We start from the raw sequence: 22,144 nt of genomic DNA on the forward strand, positions 1-22,144 counted from the left end.
AGAAGCAGGATGAATGATGGGGCCATTGCCCAGGTCTCCAGGGCTGGGCTGGTAGCTCGGGGTTCATCTGGGTTCAAGGATTCTTCTGGACTTTTCTTGAGCTGCCTATGTTTCACCAGCCTCTCCTCTCCCTCAGGGAGCCCGAGTGAGACTCTGGAAGCTGGCAGGGCTGTCACACGTGCTCACCTCAGCCCTGGCACGCATGGGAGGGCCCGGACCTCCTGTCTTCCTGGCACGGTGGCAGGAAACGGGTCGTGAAGAAGGAAAACGGGTGTGTCGGACACGTGGGGGACCCAGAATGATTTAAGCGACGGCTATGAAGTGGAAGTCAGTGGAGACTGTCCTGCCGTGCCAGGGGTGAGGCAGACACAGCTGCTACCTGCCCAGCCAGGTCCCCTTTTCTGTTCAGGTTTCCATCTCTGAGGGGAGAGCCCTGAATACCGTAGGACCAACTCTTGTGCAAAGACAGACACTTTATTTTCCATGACGGGAGCTACAAGGCCCCCATAGATATATGGGGGGTGCTCTCTGCCAGCTCCCAGGCTGTGACCTTGAGAACTTGGGCACGGTGACCTTGAGAACCTTGTCTGGATTCCGTAGTCTCCGGGGTGGGGCAGTGCCTGACCACAGGCCGGGGGGGCGCTGGTCTCAGCCAGTCCCGCCAGCCCAGGGCCGCTTCAGTCCGGTTTGGTTTTCTGGGTTGAAATAATAACCCTTCAGGCCCAACTTTGGCCAAAGATAATGATTCTCTGGCAGGGCCCCCAGCTGGGCGGGGGCAGGCACTGGTCCCTCACGGAACAAAAATGGACTTCTTTTCTGAGTCTTATCTTCTACCCTCATAGTTTGGTTTCCTTAGGACCCCAGGTCTGCTAGACAAAAAAATTCCAGATTCTTGGGGGTCTTAATGGGTTAGGGTTAGGGTTGAGGGGGGTGTGGGTGGGGCGGGAAAGACCACCCAGCTTCTCCAAGCCTCTTGGGGTGGCTGCCTGTTTGCATTCTTGACTCTCTGCTGCCCCCATGTGGTTACGAGGTCAGTTGCCGCCACAGTACTGTAGAGGGCTGTGTGTGTGTGTGTGTGTGTGTGTGTGTGTGTGTGAGTGAGTGTGTGTGTGTGTGTGTGTGTGTGTGTGTGTGTGTGTGTGTGTGTGTGTGCTGTTGGAGCACAGAGGACTCAGCAAGACTGGGGCTGAGGCAGAACCAGAGAGAGCCAGCTCCTGTGTCTGCTTGAGTGAGCAGAGGTCTCGCTGCCGCTACCCCCAGGTGTGAGTGACACAAGTAACACCAGGGCAGTCGTGGGACAGTCGCTTATGAGAAATTGAAAGAAAAGATGGAGCTGACGCTCATTTGCAATGGAAGGGATTAGACATCAAGATCGTGAGGACAGCTGGGTCATCTCTGACCATGGGGGCAAGTTTACACTTGTTCACCTGCCTAACAACCAGGGCCATGTTGGCTGAAGAATCCAGGGCAGGCGGATCTAGCTTTGCCCTGGGAATAGCAGCTCAATCAGCTGTCAGGGAAATGGGGAAAGGAACAGATATGGAGGCAAAGAGAGTCAGTCCATCCCTGCTTTGGTCCTCAATGCTGGCAACCCATCTGCTCTCAGGCCAGCCTCGGGCCAGGGCCCAGGAGTCCCGACCCCGTACCTGCGTTTGCCATGAAGCAGGGGTCACGGGTCTCTAGCTCAGGCTACTGTGTCGGGAGTGTCCAGGCGGATGGAGTCTCCAGAGGTTATTTTCGTGTGGGGGTCCTCAGATGTGGGTGTGCTTCAGAATCACAGGGAGCTTGTTAAGATGCTTCAGAATCACAGGGAGTTTGTTAAGATGCCCACAGACGTCTGAGAAGAACAGCTGATCCTGTCTGTTGGCCCCCTTTAAGGTTAAAGAAACTGAGGCCCGGGTTGGGGGGGTCTGGATGAAGGCCACCGCTGAAGGTCATACTGAGTTCAAGGGTTTCAACTTGGTCCCGTTCTCCTCCAGTCCAGGGGATTGGTCCATCAGGGTGGTAAGAGGCCTCTTGCTCAGGGTGGAGGGGGCATCCTGAGCAAGCCCACTGGGATGCCTAGGAAGACACACAGGAAGCTCCCTCCCCTACATCCTTTCTGGGTCCTGCAGCAGGGCACCCACCAGGCTGATGACCTGCGAGGCTGGCTGGACAGTGTCATACTCCGCGAAGAGGTGGCACACATTCTCCTGTGACTCGGTCTGGCTCTTGGCCACAAACCCAAAGATCCTGATGGGAGAGGAGAGCCTGAGTGAGGGGTGGGACCCAGGGAGGTACCAGGCTGGGAGCAGCTTTCCTCCCTGCCCTTCCCCAGCCCAGCACCTCATTATGACGGGAGCCTCCCCTGTCAGACCGAGAGATCCCTGAGTTTAAGGTCTGGGTTTCCCTCCTTTGGAATGGGGGCACCTGAGGACGCGACCTGTGTGTTCCCCATCAGAGTCGAAGCTTCCTGAGGGCGAAGGTGTGTCTTGACCATCAGCCTGAGGCGTCCTTACAGGCTAAAGCCTGCGCCTCCCACCTAAGACATCAAACTGGTGGCTCCCTGAGGGCCAGGGCCTGTGCCGTCCCCCAACAAACCCATGGCCTCTTAAGATCAGGGCGGGGCCTCCTTCCTTCCCTCCCTCCCTCCCTCCCTCCCCATGTTGGGTCCAGGCCTCCCCGAGGGAGACCTCTCATGGCGACTGAGTGGACAGGAAGGCCTTACCGGGAGGGCTTGCAGTATTTCTGCCACCTGTGGGAAAGGAACACGACAGTCCTGAGTACCAATTCTTTGCTCCATTTCACAGGAGTCTGGCTGAGCTTCGGGAGATAATGGCCAGTTGTGTCCCCACTCCCACCATGTCCCCCTCCCCTCATTCTGTTGCTCCTGACCCCTTGAGGTTCACAGGCTCTGACTGGGATCCGAATCCCAGAGTCAGTGGGCAGCTAGGACCTGGATGGTCTTTTTCGTTTGGCCCAGACTTGAACTTACTTCCGTTGCTCGGGGTCCATGCCACAGAAGCGGAGGGTGGTGAAGGGGTAATGGCGCCGGAAAAACACCCTGGGAAGAGGCGGGGAGAGAAGGGGGGCTGGTGAGGGCCCGTCCCAGTGTCCTGCCCGCCTCCACCATCTCCAGCTCCCTGTCTTCCAAAAGCTCTCAGTTTGACGACCCCTGACAGGCTGCCGTGACCTTTCCCACTGCTGGGCCCGGGGCACGTGTTTGCACTTCTCTCCTTTCGTGAAATGCGTCTGCCCTCTGTCCTATGTGTTGGGGTTTTCTACCACCTGCTCCACCCCCACTGCCTGTCATGTCATTTAATGAAGATAGGAATTACATCTGGTCATCTCTCTTCTTTTTTTTTTAGCTGTGCCGCGCGGGTTGTGGGATCTTATTTCCCCCACCAGGGATTGAACCGGGGCCCTCGGCAGTGTAAGTGTGGAGTCCCAACCATTGGACCACCAGGGAATTCCCAGCATCTGGTCATCTCTTATTCCTCCAGCCCAGGACCAGGATCATGCTAGATTGAATCCCTGAGCCTGGGAAGGAGTGATCTCATTGGTCAGCCAGAGTCTGGCCTACAGGAGATGTTCCATCAGTGGCTACAGATTTCATCAGTGCCCAATGACTTTTGGTTAATTCCAAATCCATTGGTCATGATGAAGTGGGACTTTGGCAGGAGGTCATTGGACTGAGGCTCAGAGAAGGCAGAGAACTTGCCTGGAGTCACTCCGCACGTCACTGACCCTGCTGGGTCCAGGAGCCTGAACTCCATCTCCATTACTGCTCCACAGCAGTCTCAGCCATTCCCTCCAGCTTACCCTGCCCAGCCCTCAGCCCCAGGGCAAGGGAAGCCCCTTACTTCCTCTGGATGTCAGTCAGGGTGATGCCCTGCTCAGCGACTTTGAAGTGGACCACGGTGGGTGTGGGGAGGACATCCCTCTCCAATGTGGTTGAGATGGCCTTTTGCACAGCCAGGGCTCCGCTCAGGGTCTCCACGCTCACAGAGCTCAGGTACAGGGCATGGCAATCTGGGGGGTGCAGATACTGCATTGGAGCCCTGCCAGAATCCACTGGGGGCTGGAGGTCACCCAGGCTCTGGTTGGCCCCCTGCCCAGAGCCAGGGGATAGGAGTACCTTCCTTTTTTGGAAATCTAGCAGGGCTCCTCTTTGAGCCACCGGACAGGTGGGCAGGGAGTGTATGGGCCACGGAAATTTGGGGCCAACCCCAGGGGACTTTGGGGTCATCTGTTGTTTGCATTGCTCTGGCCCCTGGCCCTCCAGCAGGGGGCAAGGGAGGGGATGTTGCCCTTTATGTAGGGGCGACCAGGCAAGCCTTCCTCTGTCCCATGGCTGGTGCCACCTCCACCCCTCCCAACCCTCCCCCTGGGGCCCTGGTTCCTTGCTGAGAGAAGGAAGAGGAGACAGGAATGGGGAGGGGCCATCGTGCTCAGGGCACAGAGTAGGAGCTGTCACTCAGACAAGTGCTGACCCGTGCCTGGCCCTTGGGCGCGAGGAGGAGCGACCCTTCCCCCTGTAGAAGACCCCAGGACCCGGACCTGACACTCCACAGAGGATCCCACCCCAGGGCGGGTCCTTCAGACCCAGCGAGAGCCCAGCACATCTGTGTGCCCCACCCCCAACCCGCGCGTGCAGGAGGGGGCGTAAGCCTCACTGTGCTCCCCCCCTCCTGGCCCACCGCCTGCAGCCTCTCATCTCCTGGCTCACAGGGAGGGGGAGGAATGTGGCACCTTGTTAAAGCTGAAGAAATAAAGCTGCAATGGGAAACACGTGTGGACCTGCATGTGCGTGTGTGCACAGGGCTGGGAGGTGCCCTGCGGGGGGTGGGCACAGCCAAGCCTGGAGCCTCCCCCTGTCCCATACCACTCACCCGCAGATTTCTTCAGGCAGGAAGCCCGGCCGTCCGCAGAGAGGTCTGAGGCCCCGTCTCCGCCTCCCAATTCTGAGCCAAAGCAATGGAACAGGCCCCCAGGGGGCGGGGGTGCAGTCAGTGGACCCCCCTCCTAGGAACAGGCCTTGTTCAGCCCTTTGAACCTCTTCCACCTCCGCCCACATCTTCGGGAAGTGACTTGGCTGAGAAACCAGGTGTGATTCCTGTAATGAGGCAAACAGCCTGCCGCGGGCTCCCCAAACACCTCGCTGGCAAGCCTTTTGATCCCTCCCTCCTCCAGCTCCTGGACTGGGGCAGTGACCTGGCCTCAGAGGCCCCTGACTTCCTCATTCTTTGGGACCCCACCGGAAACCCAAGCCATTTTTGCAGAAAGCAGGGAGGCTCTCACCATCACCGCACCAGGGGCTCCCCTGGCCCTGACTCCTCTCTCAGAGCCCCCCTAGTGGCCCTCCTGTACACCCTGAGGTGTGGGTACGTCTGGGGGTGCGTTGGGCTGTAAGCTTTGGATGGGGCTTCCTGATCTGGGTTGGAGGTCTGACTCTGTGCCTTTGGGCAAGTTCCTTCATGCCTTGAACCTTCCTTTCCTCCCTTCCCTCCTTCCCTCCCTCCCTCCCTCTCTCTTTCTTTCTTTCCAAATTTCACCCATTGAACATTTATTTGTTCTCATAATTCTCTTCCTTGATTTTCATGATACAGCCGTGTCCTGTTAGTTCTCTGTTAGTTCCCTGAACACTTTGGAACAAGACAGCAAGAGAGGCTTCGGTTCAAATTCGAACCTTCCTTTTCTTAGCAGTGAAATGGGGATAACAGCAATGCCTACTTCACAGGGTTGGAGTGAGCTGTGAATGAAGGAGAGGGTACCCAGGAAATGTTGGACCCGGAAGTAAAAACCAAACCTCGCCGAACGGGCAGATTTACGCTCCTTTCATCCTCTTGAGGAAGGAGCTACTATTTCTCAAAATCTACTCTGCGCCAGGCACTGTGCCAAGAGCCTTGCTGAGCTTTCTCACTGCATCCCCACACCAGTCCTAGAAGGAGGTGTGATGGTGACTGTGCTCATTTCCTAGAGGAGGAAACGGAGGCTCAGAGAGGTTGACCGTCTCAAATTCTCACAGCCAGGAAGTGGAGCTGTGGACGGACTCCAGAGCACGCACTTTTTTTCTTTGTTCTTTTTTTGGTTGCGTGGGCCAGCTTGCAGGATCTTCGTTCCCTGACCAGGGATTGAACCCGAGCCATCGGCAGTGAAAGCGCCGAGTCCTAACCACTGGACCGCCAGGGAATTCCCCCAGAGTGTGCACTTTTAACTAGGACACTAAAATGATCCTTAAATAAGGTGAGAAGTGACCAGCAGGAGCCTTTCTACTGAGAACAAACAGGTCTGGGGACCCAGCCCACCTTTCTTCGGGATGATGAGCTTGCAGGGCAGGGCCAGGGCCATGATGGAATGCTGGCACACGAAGGCAGAGAGGCTCCCTGCAAGGAAACAGGAACCCCGCATAAGGAGGCCTTCCCCAGGCCACCCGCCCAGACCCCAGGGGCCTGGGGGCTGCAGATGCTCAGCTCACCGAAGTAGGGCTCCTCATCGGCTCCTTTGAGATGCACCCCTTTGGCAGAAGACTCGATGAGGAAGTGGCGGATGGGGTCGCTGCTATCCTCGCCTGGACAGAGAAAGCATGTGGATGGGAGTGCAACTCATTTCCTGACCCACCTCCTCGGGGCCCATCCAGAGGTTAACTTGTCCATCCCTCTGCCTCTGGGTGGGACAGCAGGTAGGAATCCTATCCTCAAGGCCTCCCACGAAGGAGGTGCCCACACCTTTGCTCAAAGGCTTTTGTGTCCAGTAATTCTCTTTTCAGGAGACCTTTCTTTTGGTTTCAACAGCCATCAGGGATGGCTGCCAGCGCTGTTTAGATCAAATCACAACTCTTTGGCCTGGTTTCCCTCTCTCCCTACCCAGCCCCTCCCAGGTGCTATTATTCTCCACCAGATGGTCCCTGCTGGCGCCAGGCTGGCCCTGGGAGGGGGGACCACGCCCCTGCCTCTTCACCAGCCTGCAGCTTCCTGCTTTCTTTGGGCTCACTGGCAAGGCTTCCTTGATAACTAACACTGCCCAGAGGTCACTTTCTTATTTAAACAGAGAGGCGTGGTGTAGAGAATGTGGATACGGGGTTTTTATCCTCTCGCTCTATCACTTGCTTGCTCTGGGGGGGTCATTAACTCCCTCTGGGAGCGTCTGTTACCTCACCCATTTGTTGTGTGAGAGCTACAGTCCTGGGCCTTAGGTGAGGGGCTGTGACCCAGGTACCTTGTAATGTAATGATCTGTTTCTATCTCTCTCCCCAGTGAGGTCTCCCTGGTGCCTTGCACAGTGCCTGGGGCAGGGTGGATGCCCCATCGATGTGTGTTGTATGTGGGGTTAAGCTAGCACACATGTTATTACTACATTAGGTTCCCTCATAAGAAATCCGGTCTGGACAGAGGTGGGCACCCAGAAGAGAGCAGCCTGGAGCGGGGCTGGGACCATCCTCCTCTTCCCACCACGAGGGTAGAGCAGGGAATCTGGGGACTCGGGGAGCCTCAGTGCTGGGGGGCAGTGGGGAGGGGGCTGAGGTAGGCCCTCCTCCCAGGAGTCACTATGGGACTGGCCCAAGGTCACCCCACAAGCCAGGGGCAGAGCCGGGACTGGAACCCACCACACCCTGTTGCCTCCTAGAAGTCTTGAGTGAGGACAGAGACACGTGCCTACCTGCTCGGTTCTGGGCAGGTGCAGGGGCCTCCTGCACCTTCAGGGCAAGACCGAAGGAGCCTCGGTATGAAGAACTGTCCCTCACGATGAAAGCCCCCGGCTCTTCCTTCCTCAGCAGCTCGATGGCTGAAACAATCCTTGGGTCAGAGACAGTCACCACCGAGCCCGGACACGCTCTGTGCCTCAGCCCCATTGGGTCTTCATAGAGCAGACGGTACAGAATCACCTTTGGTTCCCAGGAAGTCCTTTCTATTGTCTAATCTCCACCGTTCCTGCTGCAGTCATTATTTCCTCAGGTCGTGGGGTTCACGGGACACCCCCCTTCCCTGGACCTGCCATTTGCCGTTCCCTCCTCTACCTGGACCCAGGGCCCCATCTGCCCCATGTGGGGTGCCAGGACCTGGACCTGATTCCTGGGTCACTCATCCCCTAAAACAGGGCTTCCCTTTACCTTGCTCTCGGGTGATGCTTGGCTTAAACCAGTATTTAGATGTGTCCATCACAAACTCCATCACAAACTTCATGGTGGGCTGCATGTCCCTGGCAGGACCTGGAGACAGACAGAGGAGGGGGACCCTGTAGGCTGGAGAGAGGGGAGCTGAGAGACCCGCCCCCACCCTCCGCCCAGCAGTCCCATTCAACCCACCCTCCCCTGTCCCTACTCTGTTGTATCTCCAGATGCCTAAAGGGGCAAAATCCCTTTAGGCTAAGTAAATGTGCTCTTTGAGATGCTAAAATGCCCATTTTCCTGGGTCCCTAAGGCAGAGGGCTGTGGTTCTCAGTTTCGGCATCTTGAAAAGGTGTGTCGTGGCCAGCTGGGAGTAACTCATTATAAAAAATGTACTGAAATCTGCAAATGATTTGTCCTAGGAACAGATCAGAGCAGCTTCAAAGGCATACTCGTCACCTCATTTTCTCTTGCTTGCACTGACATGGCTTCCTGGGTGGGAGCGAGCAGCGGGGTACAGTGAACATTTCACACCCCCCAGGAGTACCTTGATGTCTGTGGCCCAGTGAGGACGGAGAGCTCCGGAGCCTCGTGGCTGAGCCACGAGGGAGCCGTGGGCTCTGCTCTTGGGAGAGAAACATCCTGGGGGTTCTGAGGCTTAGCCTCTGTGTTTACTGCTTTGGGCTCTGGTTGGCTTTGTTCTTTTTGGACGCCTGTAGTCACAGACTACGGGAAGGAGGGTGTTTGCTGTTTTGTGGTTTTTAGCTGTCTGAACTGGAATGCATTGTCTCCGTTACCCTGTCCACCCCCTTGGCTGTGTTCGTCATCCACCAATGTCGGAGTTAGGACTGACTCTCCCTCTCCCTCTCTTGGGTTAGTCATAGAGCCTGCTGCTTCCATATCCTGAGGGTCTCCTGGCTCTGTCTTCTCTCCTCCACCCTCTGCCCTGCCCTGGACCACTTTGTGATGAAAACCCAAACAGAACCAAAGAAAAACTGCTCTCCCTGCCAAGCCAGGCCCTGCAATCCATCTGCCACGCAGCTGCCAGAGTGATCCATTGAACGTGTCTCTGACCCCATCGCTCTCCTGTGTGAGAGTCTCTGATGGTCCCCTATTGCCTAAAGGGTAAAGTGCACTCTTTTGCTTGGCATTCAAGGTCTTTCCCAATCTGGCCCCAGATTACTCCCGATGTCCTCATCCCGCACCCAACATTCCAGTCATTTCCTAAACATGCCATGTGCCTCCACACCTTCGTGACTGTGGCCTGGCTGTTCCCTCTGCCCTTCCTCTCCTGCTCTGGCCATGGACTTCTGATCCACTTTCCAGGCTTTTCAGTTCCCAGATGAAAAGTCTCACTCCTTCCTCTGTAGCCCCATAAGACTTAGAACCTCTTTACCTCTGTGTTTATCCTACTCTACAGTGATCCTTTGGTTTTCTTCTCTCTTTCTGCACTGTGTCCCTACTATGTGGCACAGTGCTAGGCACACAGTAGATAGATACTTAATCAATGTGTTGGTTGACCTGCTGTTGCAGAAGCAAATGCATTGGTGCTTTATCTATTCCCCATTAGCCAGACCTTATAAAGTGTGAGGTACTGATTGGTTTACAACTTACCCTCTGGGGATGTGGTGAGAGGAGCATCTGGCAGGGTCTGGCTGTGGCTCCTGGTGGCTGGACAGGGGTTGCTGGAAGAAGTAGCCCCAGGGCAGACAAAGTCCTGGTGTCCTGGGGTCCTCTGGGATGGGGGAGATCCTGGTTCTGGGCAGCCGTTGATCAGCACGATCGGTATGTCCACCATGGAGTTGGTGATGGATGGGGGACAGCTGCTGGCATGTTCCTTGGCCAGTGGTGAGGAATGGGTTGCTCTGGGCTGGCCCATGCTTGGGGTGGGGTTGCTGGGGACCCGGAGGTCACTGGCTCTCGTATACAAGGACACTGGGCCAAGGCTGTGGAGGCTGGAGGAAGAGCTGGCTGGGCTTTCCAAGGATCTCGAAGATGACTGATGGCTGGAGATGCTGGAGCGGAGGAGGGACTGGCTGTGGCATGGGGAGAGCACCAGACAGGCGGAGTTTTAGCAGGTGAGGGTGGACACTTAGGGGCTAGAGCTAGGCTCTGGAATTTAGTGATCTAGGTACCCATGGCTTTGGTCAGAGTAGTGCATACTCCACTCCCCCCACCATAGCCCTGAGCAAAGGGTATGCCCACTTGATCCCCAAGGGATGCTGAAGGATACAAGAGTGTACCTGCATTGCAGGGTCTGTGGTCAATTAAAGTAGCCAATGGGCTGGCCCCCTGCAGGTCACATGGGCTTAGGCTGGACTCTATTCCCTCTGCCTTCCCAGCTAGGCAGGTCCAACTGAGTTGTCACACCAGCCCCCCAGCACTCCCAGGAGTCCTGCACACAGGCTGGACCTGAGCTGGACCATGTCCATGGCCCATGCAGACGGAATCCCCCAGCTGGAGGAAGAGAAGGAGGCCAGCTCTGCATCCAGCCAGGCTTATCCCTGAGCTCAGAGGCCTGTGCCAGCGGGCATGGCTGTGGAATCCCAGTCTCCTTGCCAGAGACTGCCTTGGCACAGTGGCTTTGGAGTTGGTATGGGGGACAGAGGTCCTGGGGTTTGCTTTTCCTGGGCAGGATGGGTATGCATGTGGCTCTGCTCTGAGGCCTGCAGAGAATTGGGCTGGGGCGATTGTAAATAATGCCCAGGCAGTTTTGGCTCCTTCCTGCTAGATTTTGCCAGGAACAAAGACGAAGGAGGTTTTTCTTTTCTGGATGGTTCATCCCAGACCCCCTGATTCTGTTTACATCCTGTGTTTATTTGTTTGTTTGTTTTTAAAACCTTCCTACAGATGGGCAGTAGGAAGGCTGGAAAGGATACAGGTGAGCCTCATTAATGCAGTGTAGTTCTTTTCCCGAGAGGTAGGTAGAAGTCAAGACTTTTGTATATTGAATCATATTCTAAATGCTTGAGGAAAGCTTGAGAGCCAAATGGCTGTGATGGCATAAAAGAGAACATTCACTTTTATTTTTGGTACCTGCCCAGATTTTGCTCAGAAAGAGTAGGGTGTCCCTCTGTGATTTTAGGATGCGTGTGTGTGTGTGTGTGTGTGTGTGTGTGTGTGTGTGTGTGAGTGAGTTGTGGAGGCAACGTCAGAAGCTGCAGTGGGAGTGACCTACCTTCCAAACACATAACTGACATCAGATGCTGGGCTGGCTGACAGCATGGAGACCCTGCCCCCCAGCCCCTTCTCTAAGGCTGGGGAAGCCACCAGTGGGGAGCCCAAGCCATGGCGGCCTGAGGCCTTGTTTCCCGTTCCAGGGATGGAGATGCTGGGAGAGGGTGGGGGATGAGAGGAGGGGGCCCTCGACGGGGGAGAGGAGCGCTGGTGCCCCCTGCCTTGGCTCCCGGAGAAGATGAGGCTCTCATTGTTGCTCCGAGTCTCTCGGGAGATGTCTCTGGAAAGGAGAAGGCCGCCACGGCCAGGGGAGCCGAAGGGTGGGGTGACAGACGGGCTGGAGCAGCTCTGGGGGCCGTCGTGGCACCTTGGTCTGGTCGAGGTCACCTCGATGTACTTTATATCTTTGGGAAGAGAAACAGAGCATTGGTGAAACCAGAGAGACTGGACTCGCAGAACAAGGATGCTGGAAGGGTTCGCAAGACCATCTGGTCTCCCCTTTCTTTATATATATACACACACACACACACACACACACACACACACACACACACACACATGTATATATATATGTATATATATACAACATATATATACTATGTGTGTGTATATATATATATATATATATATATTTTTTTTTTTTTTTTTTTTTGCGGTACGCGGGCCTCTCACCGCTGTGGCCTCCCCCGTCGCGGAGCACAGGCTCCGGACGCGCAGGCCCAGCGGCCACGGCCCATGGGCCCAGCCGCTCCGCAACACGTGGGACTCTCCCCGACCGGGGCACGAACCCGTGTCCCCTCCATCGGCAGGCGGACTCCCAACCACTGCGCCACCAGGTAAGCCCTATATATATTAAAAAAAAAAAATTTTTGGCCAAGCTGCACGGCATGCGGGATCTTAGTTCCCCGACCAGGGATAGAACCCGTGCCCCCTGTAGTGGAGGTATGGAGTTTTAACTACTGGACTGCCAGGGAAGTCCCTCCCCTTTCTTATACAGATGAGGAAGTTGAAGCCCAGAGAGAAGTTTGTTGGAATCAGGATCAGCATTCAGCTCCACCTTCAGGGCCCAGTTTCAAAGTCACCCTCTCTGTGACATCATCCCTTGGGTGGGGACAGGCAGTGCCATGAACACGGGTCCTGGAGGTAGACAGACCTGGGTTTCAGATCTGGCTCTGCCACTTACTCTCTGAGAGAGCTTGGCCAAATGACTTCACCACCTAGCGCCTCAGTTTCCACGCCCGTAGAATGGGGCAGCTATACGCAGCCTCTTAGTGTTACAGTAAGGATGAACTGAGATGCATGTAGGCAGCACAGCACTGCATCTGGCACATAGTAAGTCCTTTAAAACTGGGAGATCCTCTCGTTCATGTGGGTTCCACTCCCCAGGCTGAAATGACTGCACCAGTCACATCTTCGGATGCCTCTATCACTCAGGCCTGTGAAAGCTGTTTCTATGTCTGTGCGTGCAATGCAGGCAGGGGTTCTCAAGCTTGGTTGCGTGCTAGAATCACCCCATGAGCTTTTAAAGGTCCTAAAGCCCAGGCTCTATCCGGTGCCAATTAGGCCAGTACCTCTGGGGGTGGTCCCAGGCCTCAGGGTGGCTTAGCTCCTCAGCTGATTCCAGTGTGCATTGGGCCGCACCGCTGTGGTCCCCAGCCCAGCAGCACCACTTCACCCAGGAGCTGAGAAGTTGTGCAGAATCTCTGGCTTCACCCCAGGCCTGCTGAATCAGCATCTGAATTTTAGCGAGATTCCTGCCGATCTGGGTGCACCTTGGAGGTTGAGGAGTTCGCTTTAGGGTTAGCTTTAGAGAGAGAACTCTCTGGGGACAGGGCATGCCGCCTTACTGAGCTGTGGGCCTCTTAGCACCCCAGGCTGCTGACTCACTCGGATGCTCTTTCCATTCTCCAGTGGGGGCATCTAGGACTCTTGTTCTGAGACCTTGTTTCTTCCTAGAGTGGGGTACCCTGTGGTTCTCCCATGGTGAGGATGGGCACCTCTCCTCCTGACTTGGGGGAGGGGAGCTGTCCTCGGTGCTGTTCTAGGGAAGGTGGTGGAAGATGGGGGTTACCCAGCTTCTCCCTCTGGAGGGCTGTGAGTCCTGCCTCTGGCTTCCCCAGATGGAATCTGGGGCAGAGTCGGTGGGAAATTGCACCCTTGGCTCCTGTCTACCAGCCTCTCACCCCCTTGGGCTCTGGCACACGCACCATCCCCCCACCCAGCGTGACTGTGGAGTCCCTGCCTGCCCCAGCCCGCTCCTGGGGAGGACCTTCTGGCCCTGCTCATGGCTACTGCCTATGTCTGAGCCTGCATGGGCCAGGTGGGGATGGAGGATTGCATCAGATGAGGGGCGATGGCATGCTGTCCCAGCAGGTGGAGGAACAGGCCTGGCTTTGTCGACAAACCTGGGTGTGAGTCTTGGCTTTGCCACTTTCCCGCCAAGAAGCATCAGGTAATTTTCCTAACTGCTCTGAGCCTCAGTTTCCTCATCTGTAAAGTGGGGATCTAAAACCACCCTTCCAAGATTGCGGTGAGGATGAAATACACTGATGAATGGAGCCTGGAGCCTGGTCCATGGTGGGCTTCAAGGAACATCTCCTGCCTGCCTGCTTCTGGGGAGCAGTATTGGCCAGATGGCTAATACTCTCTGGCTAAGATGGGGGTCCCACTGCTGAGGGCAAGAGTAGAATATCTGGCACAATGTATTGTGGGCTCTGAAAGAGAAGAAGTCTTGGAATGGGGTGGATTCTTCTGCGAGGTTGACAAGCACAACTTTTTTTTTTTAATAGGATTTTATAGTGTTTATACCCATAATCCTCTCAAGCCTCACAAGAGCCTTTATGCCCAGTGCCAGCAGGCATTGCTTTTACAGAGGAGGAAACTGAGGCTTGGAGAAATGTGGCGGTGAAGCTCACATTTATTGCACCGTTTTTAATAAAGGCTGGTATTTACCGAGTGCGGTGCACCAGCGCTGCTACAGACACGTTACCCGTGTTAGTTCTTTTAAAGCTCATGACTCGATCGAAGTAGGAAACGTTCTTAATTCCATGTAACAGACGAGAAAGCAAGGCTCAGAAAGGTTGAAGACACTGAGCACTGCTCCTGTGCTCTGTTTGGGGGCGGGGTGGGCTCTTCCACGGGGAGGGACTCCTCAGGACCCTTTCCCAAGACCTTGACCGTGAGAAGGTGCCTGGCTGCTTTGGAGGGGGGGCGTCTCTCGGCCTGGTGAAGCTGTGGGTCCTACTCACAGGGTCATCCAAACACCTACCAAAGAAAGGTCTTGCTTGGGGGCCAGGCAAGTGGAGGCTGGCCGGAAGGGAGGGAGGAGTCCTAGAGCTGTGAGTCACTCCCGCTGCTGCCCCGGGGTGTATGTGGCTGGGCAGGTGGAGGGCCGCCACCCTATCACCTGGGAGCAGCGGCTGTTTACAGGCCCGTGGGGCAAGTCTGAGCAGTGCTGGGTGGATGCAGGCGCCTGGCACCAGGCCAGGTGGGTGGAGGGTTGGAAAGACGGTTGTTAAACACCCTTCACTTGGGATTGGCAAACCGCCTTGCCTGGCAGAAATTCTGGAAAATAAAACGCGGGGGCCTGTTCCAAAGATGGGGAGGGGTGGCCGAGAGGATAAAGGAAGGGATATGGTATTTGCTTCCGGAAGCCATGTTCCCTGTGGGACTGGTACCCCCCTCCCCCTCCCCCCCAGGGTAAATCTGAAGGAAGGTAAGCAAGAGGCAGAGGCAGGGACCTGGATGAAGGTTTGAGAGCACTAGGGCGGTGGAGCCTCACTGAAGCCCTGGAGGGCAGGAAACTAGCTCCAAGGAAGAGAGAAAGGCAAGAACGTGGACTTTGGAGCCCAGAGGCCCGGGCTTTGAGCTGACCTACCACTCACTAGCTGTGTGACTGTGGCCATCGCTTCCTCTCCTTGAGCCTCAGTCTTCTCATCTGTAAATGAGGTTTCCAGTATTTCCTTCACAGGGTGGAATTATGTGTTACAAAAATCTATCTGGACCTTTTTAGGGGAGGGATCGACACAAGATCGCCGATGTTTAATTTTTGCTTTTGCTAAGTTAGGACAAAGAGAAGCAGTGAACGTCTGCTAGCATCACAATTATAGAACGTCTTCCACTCAACACCCCAAAAGTAGGATGGATGAGAGTGCCAACAGAGGAGTTCTACACACTGGATACGTCTGGCTGGATGAAAACTCACTGTGGTGCCACGGGCTGGGAGAGCTTTGTCACCAGTAGCAGTGGTCTGAGGGGAGGGTTTGGGGAGCAAGGTGCAGCCACCACAGTGACCTGCAGCCTCTCGCTCTTCTTAGTGATGGCAGAGAACTTTCTAACGGGGAGCTGACCTGCTGGTTGTCTGAGGACGTAGTGAGCTCCCAGGCATCACAGGTGTCCAGGCAGAGGTTGGAGGAGAGGATTTTTAAAAATTCCATCAGAAGGAACGAGGGCAGAGCTAGGTGGCTTCATCAGGACCCTCTGACCACTGCTGCTCTCTGGCACCCCCTGCTGCCCAGAGTCTGGTGGACACATCCTCACAATGGCAGGTTGTGCCCAGGGCATCTGAGAACGCAGACAACTGCCCATCGGTCCCTTGGAGGAAGGACCCTCTTATCAACACCCCTACCCTGTACAAGTGCACGCCTCACAAAGGTTGGTCTTGCCCCAGCTGGCCTTGAGTGTATGGAAGCCCTACCCTGGGGCATGAGCATTAAAGTCCTAGGCTGGCTCCTGCCAGCGATAATTAGGCCCAAGTCACCTTTCCTGCAGAGACATGCCCACGACTGGCCTTAAGAAGCAGGAAGACTCTTGAGGGATGGAGGTGGTTCTTTTACTAGGCTTGTCAGGCAATGCTCCATGGGAGGAGCAGAAGGCCGGCTGGAGACCAGGAGCCCGGGTGCCAGAGGGACCTGTGTGCCGGGCTGACCTCCACCCCAGAGCCTGAACCTGTCCTGGGGCTGGTCTTAGTCACAACCCCAATGTTGACTACAAACAGCCACCATTTATCATGACCTACGGTGCCCCAGGATTTGTGATAAACACCCATCAAATGTTATTTTTTCAATCCCTGCAACACCTTTGAAGTGCAAACTCATCTCTATTTTACAGATGAAGAATCTGAGACGCAAAGAAGTGAAGTAAACAGCTTGTGTAAGGTTTGCCTGATTCCAGTGATTAGGCTAGACTGGCTCCTTCCTCAAGTCCATCAACCTCAGTCTTTTTGTTTGTAAAATGGGGATAAAATATTCGTCTCATGGAGGTGGATTGGGAAGATCAAAGGTTCAATTATTAAGTGCTCAGCACAGTGCCTGGATAGAATGATAAATGCTCAATAAGTAGAAATTCTCCTGGATCCCATCTGTAATCCTCACCACACCCTCTAACCCACGCTCATTAAACCCCTGGAGGCCTCAGTCTTCCAGCCTGTCTAATGGGCCTGCTGCTCGGTGACCCTCATCCTCAAAGTGTACTTGAAACTCTTTGGGAAACTGAAGCCAGATGCAGAGATTTCTGGATACGCTTGGACGTGGTGGTATCCTGGAGTTGGCTTGAACCAGTTCATGAAAGCTGACTGTTAAATTTTCAAGATTTTTTCCAGCTGGTTGCTAAATAAACATTGTAAGTTTGTGTAGTTTAATCTTTAGTAATGGCTAAACCATTACTAAAGAATAAACTACACAAACTTACAATGAAATAACATATTAAAAACAAAAGTAATAAACACTCAAAAATTCAACACATCCCAATTACTTACTATATTTACTATTACCTATACTCGAAGTTATTTACATTTATTGTTATTGGTAAGGTGAAAATACTATTCCTATAAAAATTTCAGGGTGCCAGGCTAGGACCTAAGAGAGACACCAAAGAACAGTGAGATTCAGGGACACCACATTTATCAAGCTCTTATTTATATGCATGGCATTGTATAATATGCTTATCTATATTCGCTTATTTAAATTCTCTGAAAAATTACATAAAACAGGTATCCATCACTTTCCAAACTCAAGAACCAAATAGAATTGGACAGTGAGGGCTACTTAGATTTATCTCTGTTATAGAGCAGAGAAAACAGGGAGGTTAAATAACTTGTTTAGAGCTGCACAGCACTCCTCAGTAGGACACTGTTCCCTGCTCCTCTGATCTGATAGAAAACTCCTTCCTCATGAGGTCTGGTCCCCAAACCCTCCTCCTGGCACTGTGCCCCAGTTCCTTACCCAAAGCTTCAGGCTCTTCTTTCTTTCTCCTCGAGGTAGTGCTTTGGGTGGGCTCAGCCCAAGGGCCACCAGGCCCTGGAGGGAGCAGCTGGAAGGTGGGGTCCAGTTCCAGAATCATCTGGTTGAGGCTCTCCAGCGAGAAGTCAATGTAGGAGTCAAGGTCCTCCAAGGCTCCCGAGGCCTGCTCCCCAGGGGACTGCAGGAGGCAGCTGGCTTTGGCTCCAGCCTGTGGGGCCTGCTGGAGCCTGCTGGGGGGCTCCTTGCAGGGCATGGGGGCCATCAGGGCCTGAGCTCCCCAGCCTTCTGTGGTGTAGTAAGGACACTGGGGTGGCAGGCCGGGGCTGGGTGCTGGGTGCAGGGCCCTCCTGGGTTCCTCACAGGAAGCCAAGCCGACTGCGGGGCCTCCTGCCAGCAGGGGGCTGGACATCACCTGTGACATAGTGGGGATAGTGACCTGGCAGTTTACCTCTGGCTTCAAACCAGCCTCACATCACACAGATGTCACTTGCCAATCAGGAGCTCTTGGGACCTGAAAGAAGCGGGCGTGGGAGCGAGGGTGGGAACTGAGTAAATTCTGTAGATGAAGCCCCGGGCTCCCTTCCCCCCAAACAAAGGCATATTTCTTCACTCATTTAAATTCACTCATTTGAAAGCATGGCTGCTGGAGCCAGTCTGCCCCAGGTTTGCATCCTGGCTCCACCACTTACTAGCTGTGCAATGTTGGGCAAGTTAATTAACTTCTCTGTGCCTCGGTTTCCTTATCTATAAAATGAGCTGATATTTGTCATATGTTTAGAATATGCCTAGCACATAATAAACATTATGCAAGTGATGATTAAATAAAATAACTTCAATAGATGTTTGTTGGCTACTTACTATGCCCCAGCCTTATTTATTAAATACATACTAGCTAATATTTACCGAGTAATTACTATGCACCTATGCCCTAGTAGTTACACCTAAAAATCCTCACAACAACTCTGTTAGTAGATGCTATTATTATTCCATTTTATAATGGGAGAACTGAGATACAGAGAGGTAAGTAACTTGCCCAAGGGTCATCAGGCCAATAGGTGTCAGAGCAGGACTGGACCCCAGACTGCGTGATGTCAGGGCCCCTGCACTCAGCTGCTACTCCATGTGGGCCAGTTGGTGAAACAGACAGGTAAGCAGGTGAGCACTCATAAACAGTGCCATCGGGGAGGAAGGGAGGCGGGGAGGCAGAAGGGAGTCTGTAGGCCCTAGTTGGGGAGGTCAGGGAGGACTTCCTGGAGGAAGGGATACATAAAGGGAGACAAGAAGGAAAAGCAGGAGCTGGCTGGGCCAGCCAGATAGGGGTGAGGAGGCAAGTGTATTCAGAGGCCTGATGGACAGGGGAGATATTGAGCATCTGGGAAACAGAGAGAAACTAGGGTGGATGAAGGGGAAGTTGGGGTGGGGAAGGCAGGCTGGCCAGACCCTGCAGAGCCTTGCAGGCTGGGCTCAGTAGTGCTGACTCAACCCTGAGGGCAATGGTGAGCCACAGAACAGTTTTTTTTTGTTTTGTTTTTTCCCGGTACGCGGGCCTCTCACTGTTGTGGCCTCTCCCGTTGCGGAGGCTCAGCGGCCATGGCTTACGGGCCTAGCTGCTCCGCAGCATGTGGGATCTTCCAGACTGGGGCACGAACCCGTGTCCCCTGCATCGGCAGGCGGACTCTCAACCACTGCGCCACCAGGGAAGCCCCCACAGAACAGTTTTGATCTGAGGAGTGACATCATCAGATGATATTCACTCACTGGGGGCTCATCTGGGAAAAAGATGTCCCAACTTCCTCCTTTCCCTTATGTGGGAAGTTCTTCCCCTTGTCTAGCCTTAATGCCACATGTTAGTGGTTTCTTACAGGAAGTAAGAGGTTCTGGAACAGAGGCTGCCAAGAAACCTGTAAGGAGCTGGGATATGCTGGTTGTGCTACCACTGCCTGCTCTGAGCCTCACTGGCCCCAGCCCCCGACCCCGACCAAGGTACCCTCCAACTCCTCTCGTCTTCTAAGATGCCTCCACCACATCCTGCTTTAGAGTCAGACCCTAGTGTTGGAAAAGGCATTGCGACCAGCCTGGGGCAAATGAAATAAATGCGAACTCTCGAGTCTGAAGATTCAGATTCAAATCCCAGCTCAAACAGTTCCTTAAGGTGTAACTCTGACCCTCAGTTTCCTCATTTGTGAGATGGGGATAAGAATTCCTGCCTTGTGCCCTTCTGGAGGGTGGTGTGGAACCAGCGAGGTGTTGCTTGTGAAACCAGTTAGACAATTCTAAATAGTACTTGGAAATAAGGGCTTATATATCAATAGAATATAATACCTTCATAATAATAAATAATAATAGCTCCCATTTTTTTTTGAGCACTCACCATGTGCCAGGCACTGATTTTCCCTATGGTAACTCTTTTTAATCCTCTCATAACCCTAGGAAGTACTGCATCCCTATTACCAACCCATTTTACAGATGAAGATACTGAGATTCAGAGAGGTTAAGAAATCTGTATCGGCCACACGTCCAGAAAAGTGGTAGAGCTGGGATTCAAACGCGAGCTGTGGACTTCAGACTCTTAGCTCCTTATACCACACAGAGTTCAAATGCCGAGGAACACGTGAGGTCCAGAGAGCGGCTGTGAGTTGCCCCAAGTTCGCACAGTAAGTTAATGAGAAAAGCCAGAACCCTCCTCTCTCCTACAGCTCCTGCCAGCCCTGCTGCCAGACTTCTCCTTGGCCAGGTCCTGGAGGGGGCGGGCACATCCCAAGCTCGGGAAGCGTGTCTATAAATGGCAGTGGAAGGGAACGGGCCTCCGAGCTCCTTTCTGGGGGCAGCTGAGGACATGGAGCTTTGGCTCCAAGCGGCCTGGGTTTGTCAGGGCAGGATCTCAGCACACCCTGCAGGGTTTTTGGCTGGGCCTCAAAGAGGAGCCTGGGGTTACGGTCCTTGGGGAGCACACTGGGGACCTGGGTCCTCCCCCAGGACCAGGACCCGGACCCAGGATGTCTGCCTGCTGATTGGAAAGTGCTTTTGTGCCATGCTGGGCAAGTGTCCGTTCCTCTCTGGACCTCAGTTGTCCCATCTGTATAATGGGAAAGTGATCATAACAGACACTTAAAACATATTCATTTCATTTTCTCAATGGTTCTTTGAAAAAGGTACTCTTCCTGTGGGGCTGGAGAGGTTAAAGGATTTGCCTGGGGTCATACAACCCACAGAACCCAGTAGTGGAACTGGGATTTGAACTCAGGTGGTCTTGGCTCCAAGTCCCACACTCTATGCCACTGCTTCATAGATTTAAGATCCCTTTCACCTCTCTCTGCCCATTCTGGGGTTCCGGGACCCAGTGGGACAGGTCTGGGATTGAGCAAAGGGCAGGCAGCCCCTTGGGATCTTCTTCAAACTCGTCTCACTTTTAACACTCCCTGAAGCACCACTGGACCTCCCAGGGCTGGTCTCACTCCTTTATTCCTGGACACCTTCCCTCTCCTGTCCCCACCAGCACACTTCTCTAGCTCTTTCCTTCCTGCTCTAAAGGTGAAGGGAAGGTCCCTGGGCTCAGTGCTGTGTGTATGTATGGAGGCGGGCTGTAGTGGGTAGGGAGGGCCCCTTTTTATAGGACCCACCCACTCACTGGAGGGGAATCTCTTTCTTTGTTCCCAAGGGCTCTGGAGGCAGGGGGGTCCTGATTCCTGGGCAAATCCCCTCATCCGTTTCATTGCCAGCTTCTTCTCCTGACTTACTCTTTCCCTTCTACAAGCCCAGGTCAGTGGAGGGAGCGGGTGGCAGAGGGGGAGGCTGAATCCCCCCCAAAGCACCTTGTCCCAATAGCCCAATTCCCCACTCCACCCCCTTGCTTGAAGAGTGGCTTTGATTGCCCCATGCTCTCCACCCAGACCCAGTGAAGCAGACCCTGGGACAGCAGGCAGGGACCCGCAGGACCAGCGCAGGCCATGCCGCCACCCCCTGGATTCCTGGTGGCCTCTGAAGGGCCCAGCACGGGGGCTCAGCTCACGACCAGGCCCCAGGGACTCCGGGCTGGGAGGCAGGAGGCTGGGTTCTGGGTCCATTCCCTTCCCAAGCCTCGGAGGCCCCCCGGGCAAGCCTCTTCCCCTCCCTGGACCACGGTTGTCTCATCTGTACACCGAGGGCTACAGATTAAGTTCTCCCAAAGTGCAGAACTCGGGTCTGTGGTCCCGAGACCATCTTCCGCTCATGCCCAGCCTCTCCCCCACTTCTCTCCACCTTCACTCCGAGCCCCAGGAGAGGTGAAGAAGCTGAGCCTCCCTCTCTCCTCCTTAAAGAATAAAGGCACCTACCTGGTGTCCCCGGCAGGCAAAACACTCCTGCGTTCCCTCCTGGCTCCTGGGACGGAGAGAGGCTGTCAGAGCCCAGGTGAGGAGTAAGGGGAGGTGCGGTTCACCTCCAGCTCCGCCTTAAGAGCAGCCGGCCAGCCCCGCCCTCTCTCCTCCCTCCCAGGCCCTGCATGTGGCCTGACAGCCGGCAGGCCCCACCTGCAGGTCTAGACCGCTCAGGTGGGGCTGGCATGGGCGGGGAAGGGAAGCACTGGGGGGCGGCCTGGCCCTGGTGGGCACTGGGGCAGGGTGTGTGCGTGTGTGTGGGGGTCCCAAGCTTCCTGCTGCTCATC

General features: G+C 54.6%; 1 protein-coding gene across 1 annotated transcript; it reads right to left on the reverse strand.

Moving 5' to 3' along the window:
* Positions 1-455: 455 nt before the first annotated feature.
* On the reverse strand, positions 456-21,854 carry TNS4 (tensin 4). The gene is made up of 13 exons (XM_079724515.1): positions 21,816-21,854; positions 17,485-18,013; positions 11,265-11,667; positions 9,701-10,122; positions 8,090-8,188; positions 7,639-7,764; positions 6,458-6,550; positions 6,288-6,365; positions 4,872-4,943; positions 3,843-4,011; positions 2,975-3,043; positions 2,708-2,734; positions 456-2,232 (listed from the first exon to the last, which is right to left on the reverse strand). Exons 2-13 carry the CDS (start codon positions 17,921-17,923, stop codon positions 2,091-2,093), a joined length of 2,139 nt encoding a protein of 712 aa, XP_079580641.1. The 5' UTR covers positions 17,924-18,013; positions 21,816-21,854; the 3' UTR covers positions 456-2,090.
* Between the last annotated feature and the right edge of the window lie 290 nt (positions 21,855-22,144).

The sequence above is a fragment of the Hyperoodon ampullatus genome (genome assembly GCF_949752795.1).
Source record: "Hyperoodon ampullatus genome assembly, chromosome: 19".
In the NCBI taxonomy this organism is placed as follows: Eukaryota; Metazoa; Chordata; class Mammalia; order Artiodactyla; family Ziphiidae; genus Hyperoodon; species Hyperoodon ampullatus.

Bases quoted from the DNA above. Each gene is read 5' to 3' on its own strand.
- TNS4 (XM_079724515.1), bottom strand. From the start codon at position 17,923: ATGTCACAGGTGATGTCCAGCCCCCTGCTGGCAGGAGGCCCCGCAGTC. The intron at 10,123-11,264 runs GTAGGTCACTCC...CCCATGCCACAG, and splicing joins GTCAGTTATGTGTTTGGAAG to CCAGTCCCTCCTCCGCTCCA. The intron at 3,044-3,842 runs GTAAGGGGCTTC...GCCTCTTCCCAG, and splicing joins CTGACTGACATCCAGAGGAA to GGTGTTTTTCCGGCGCCATT.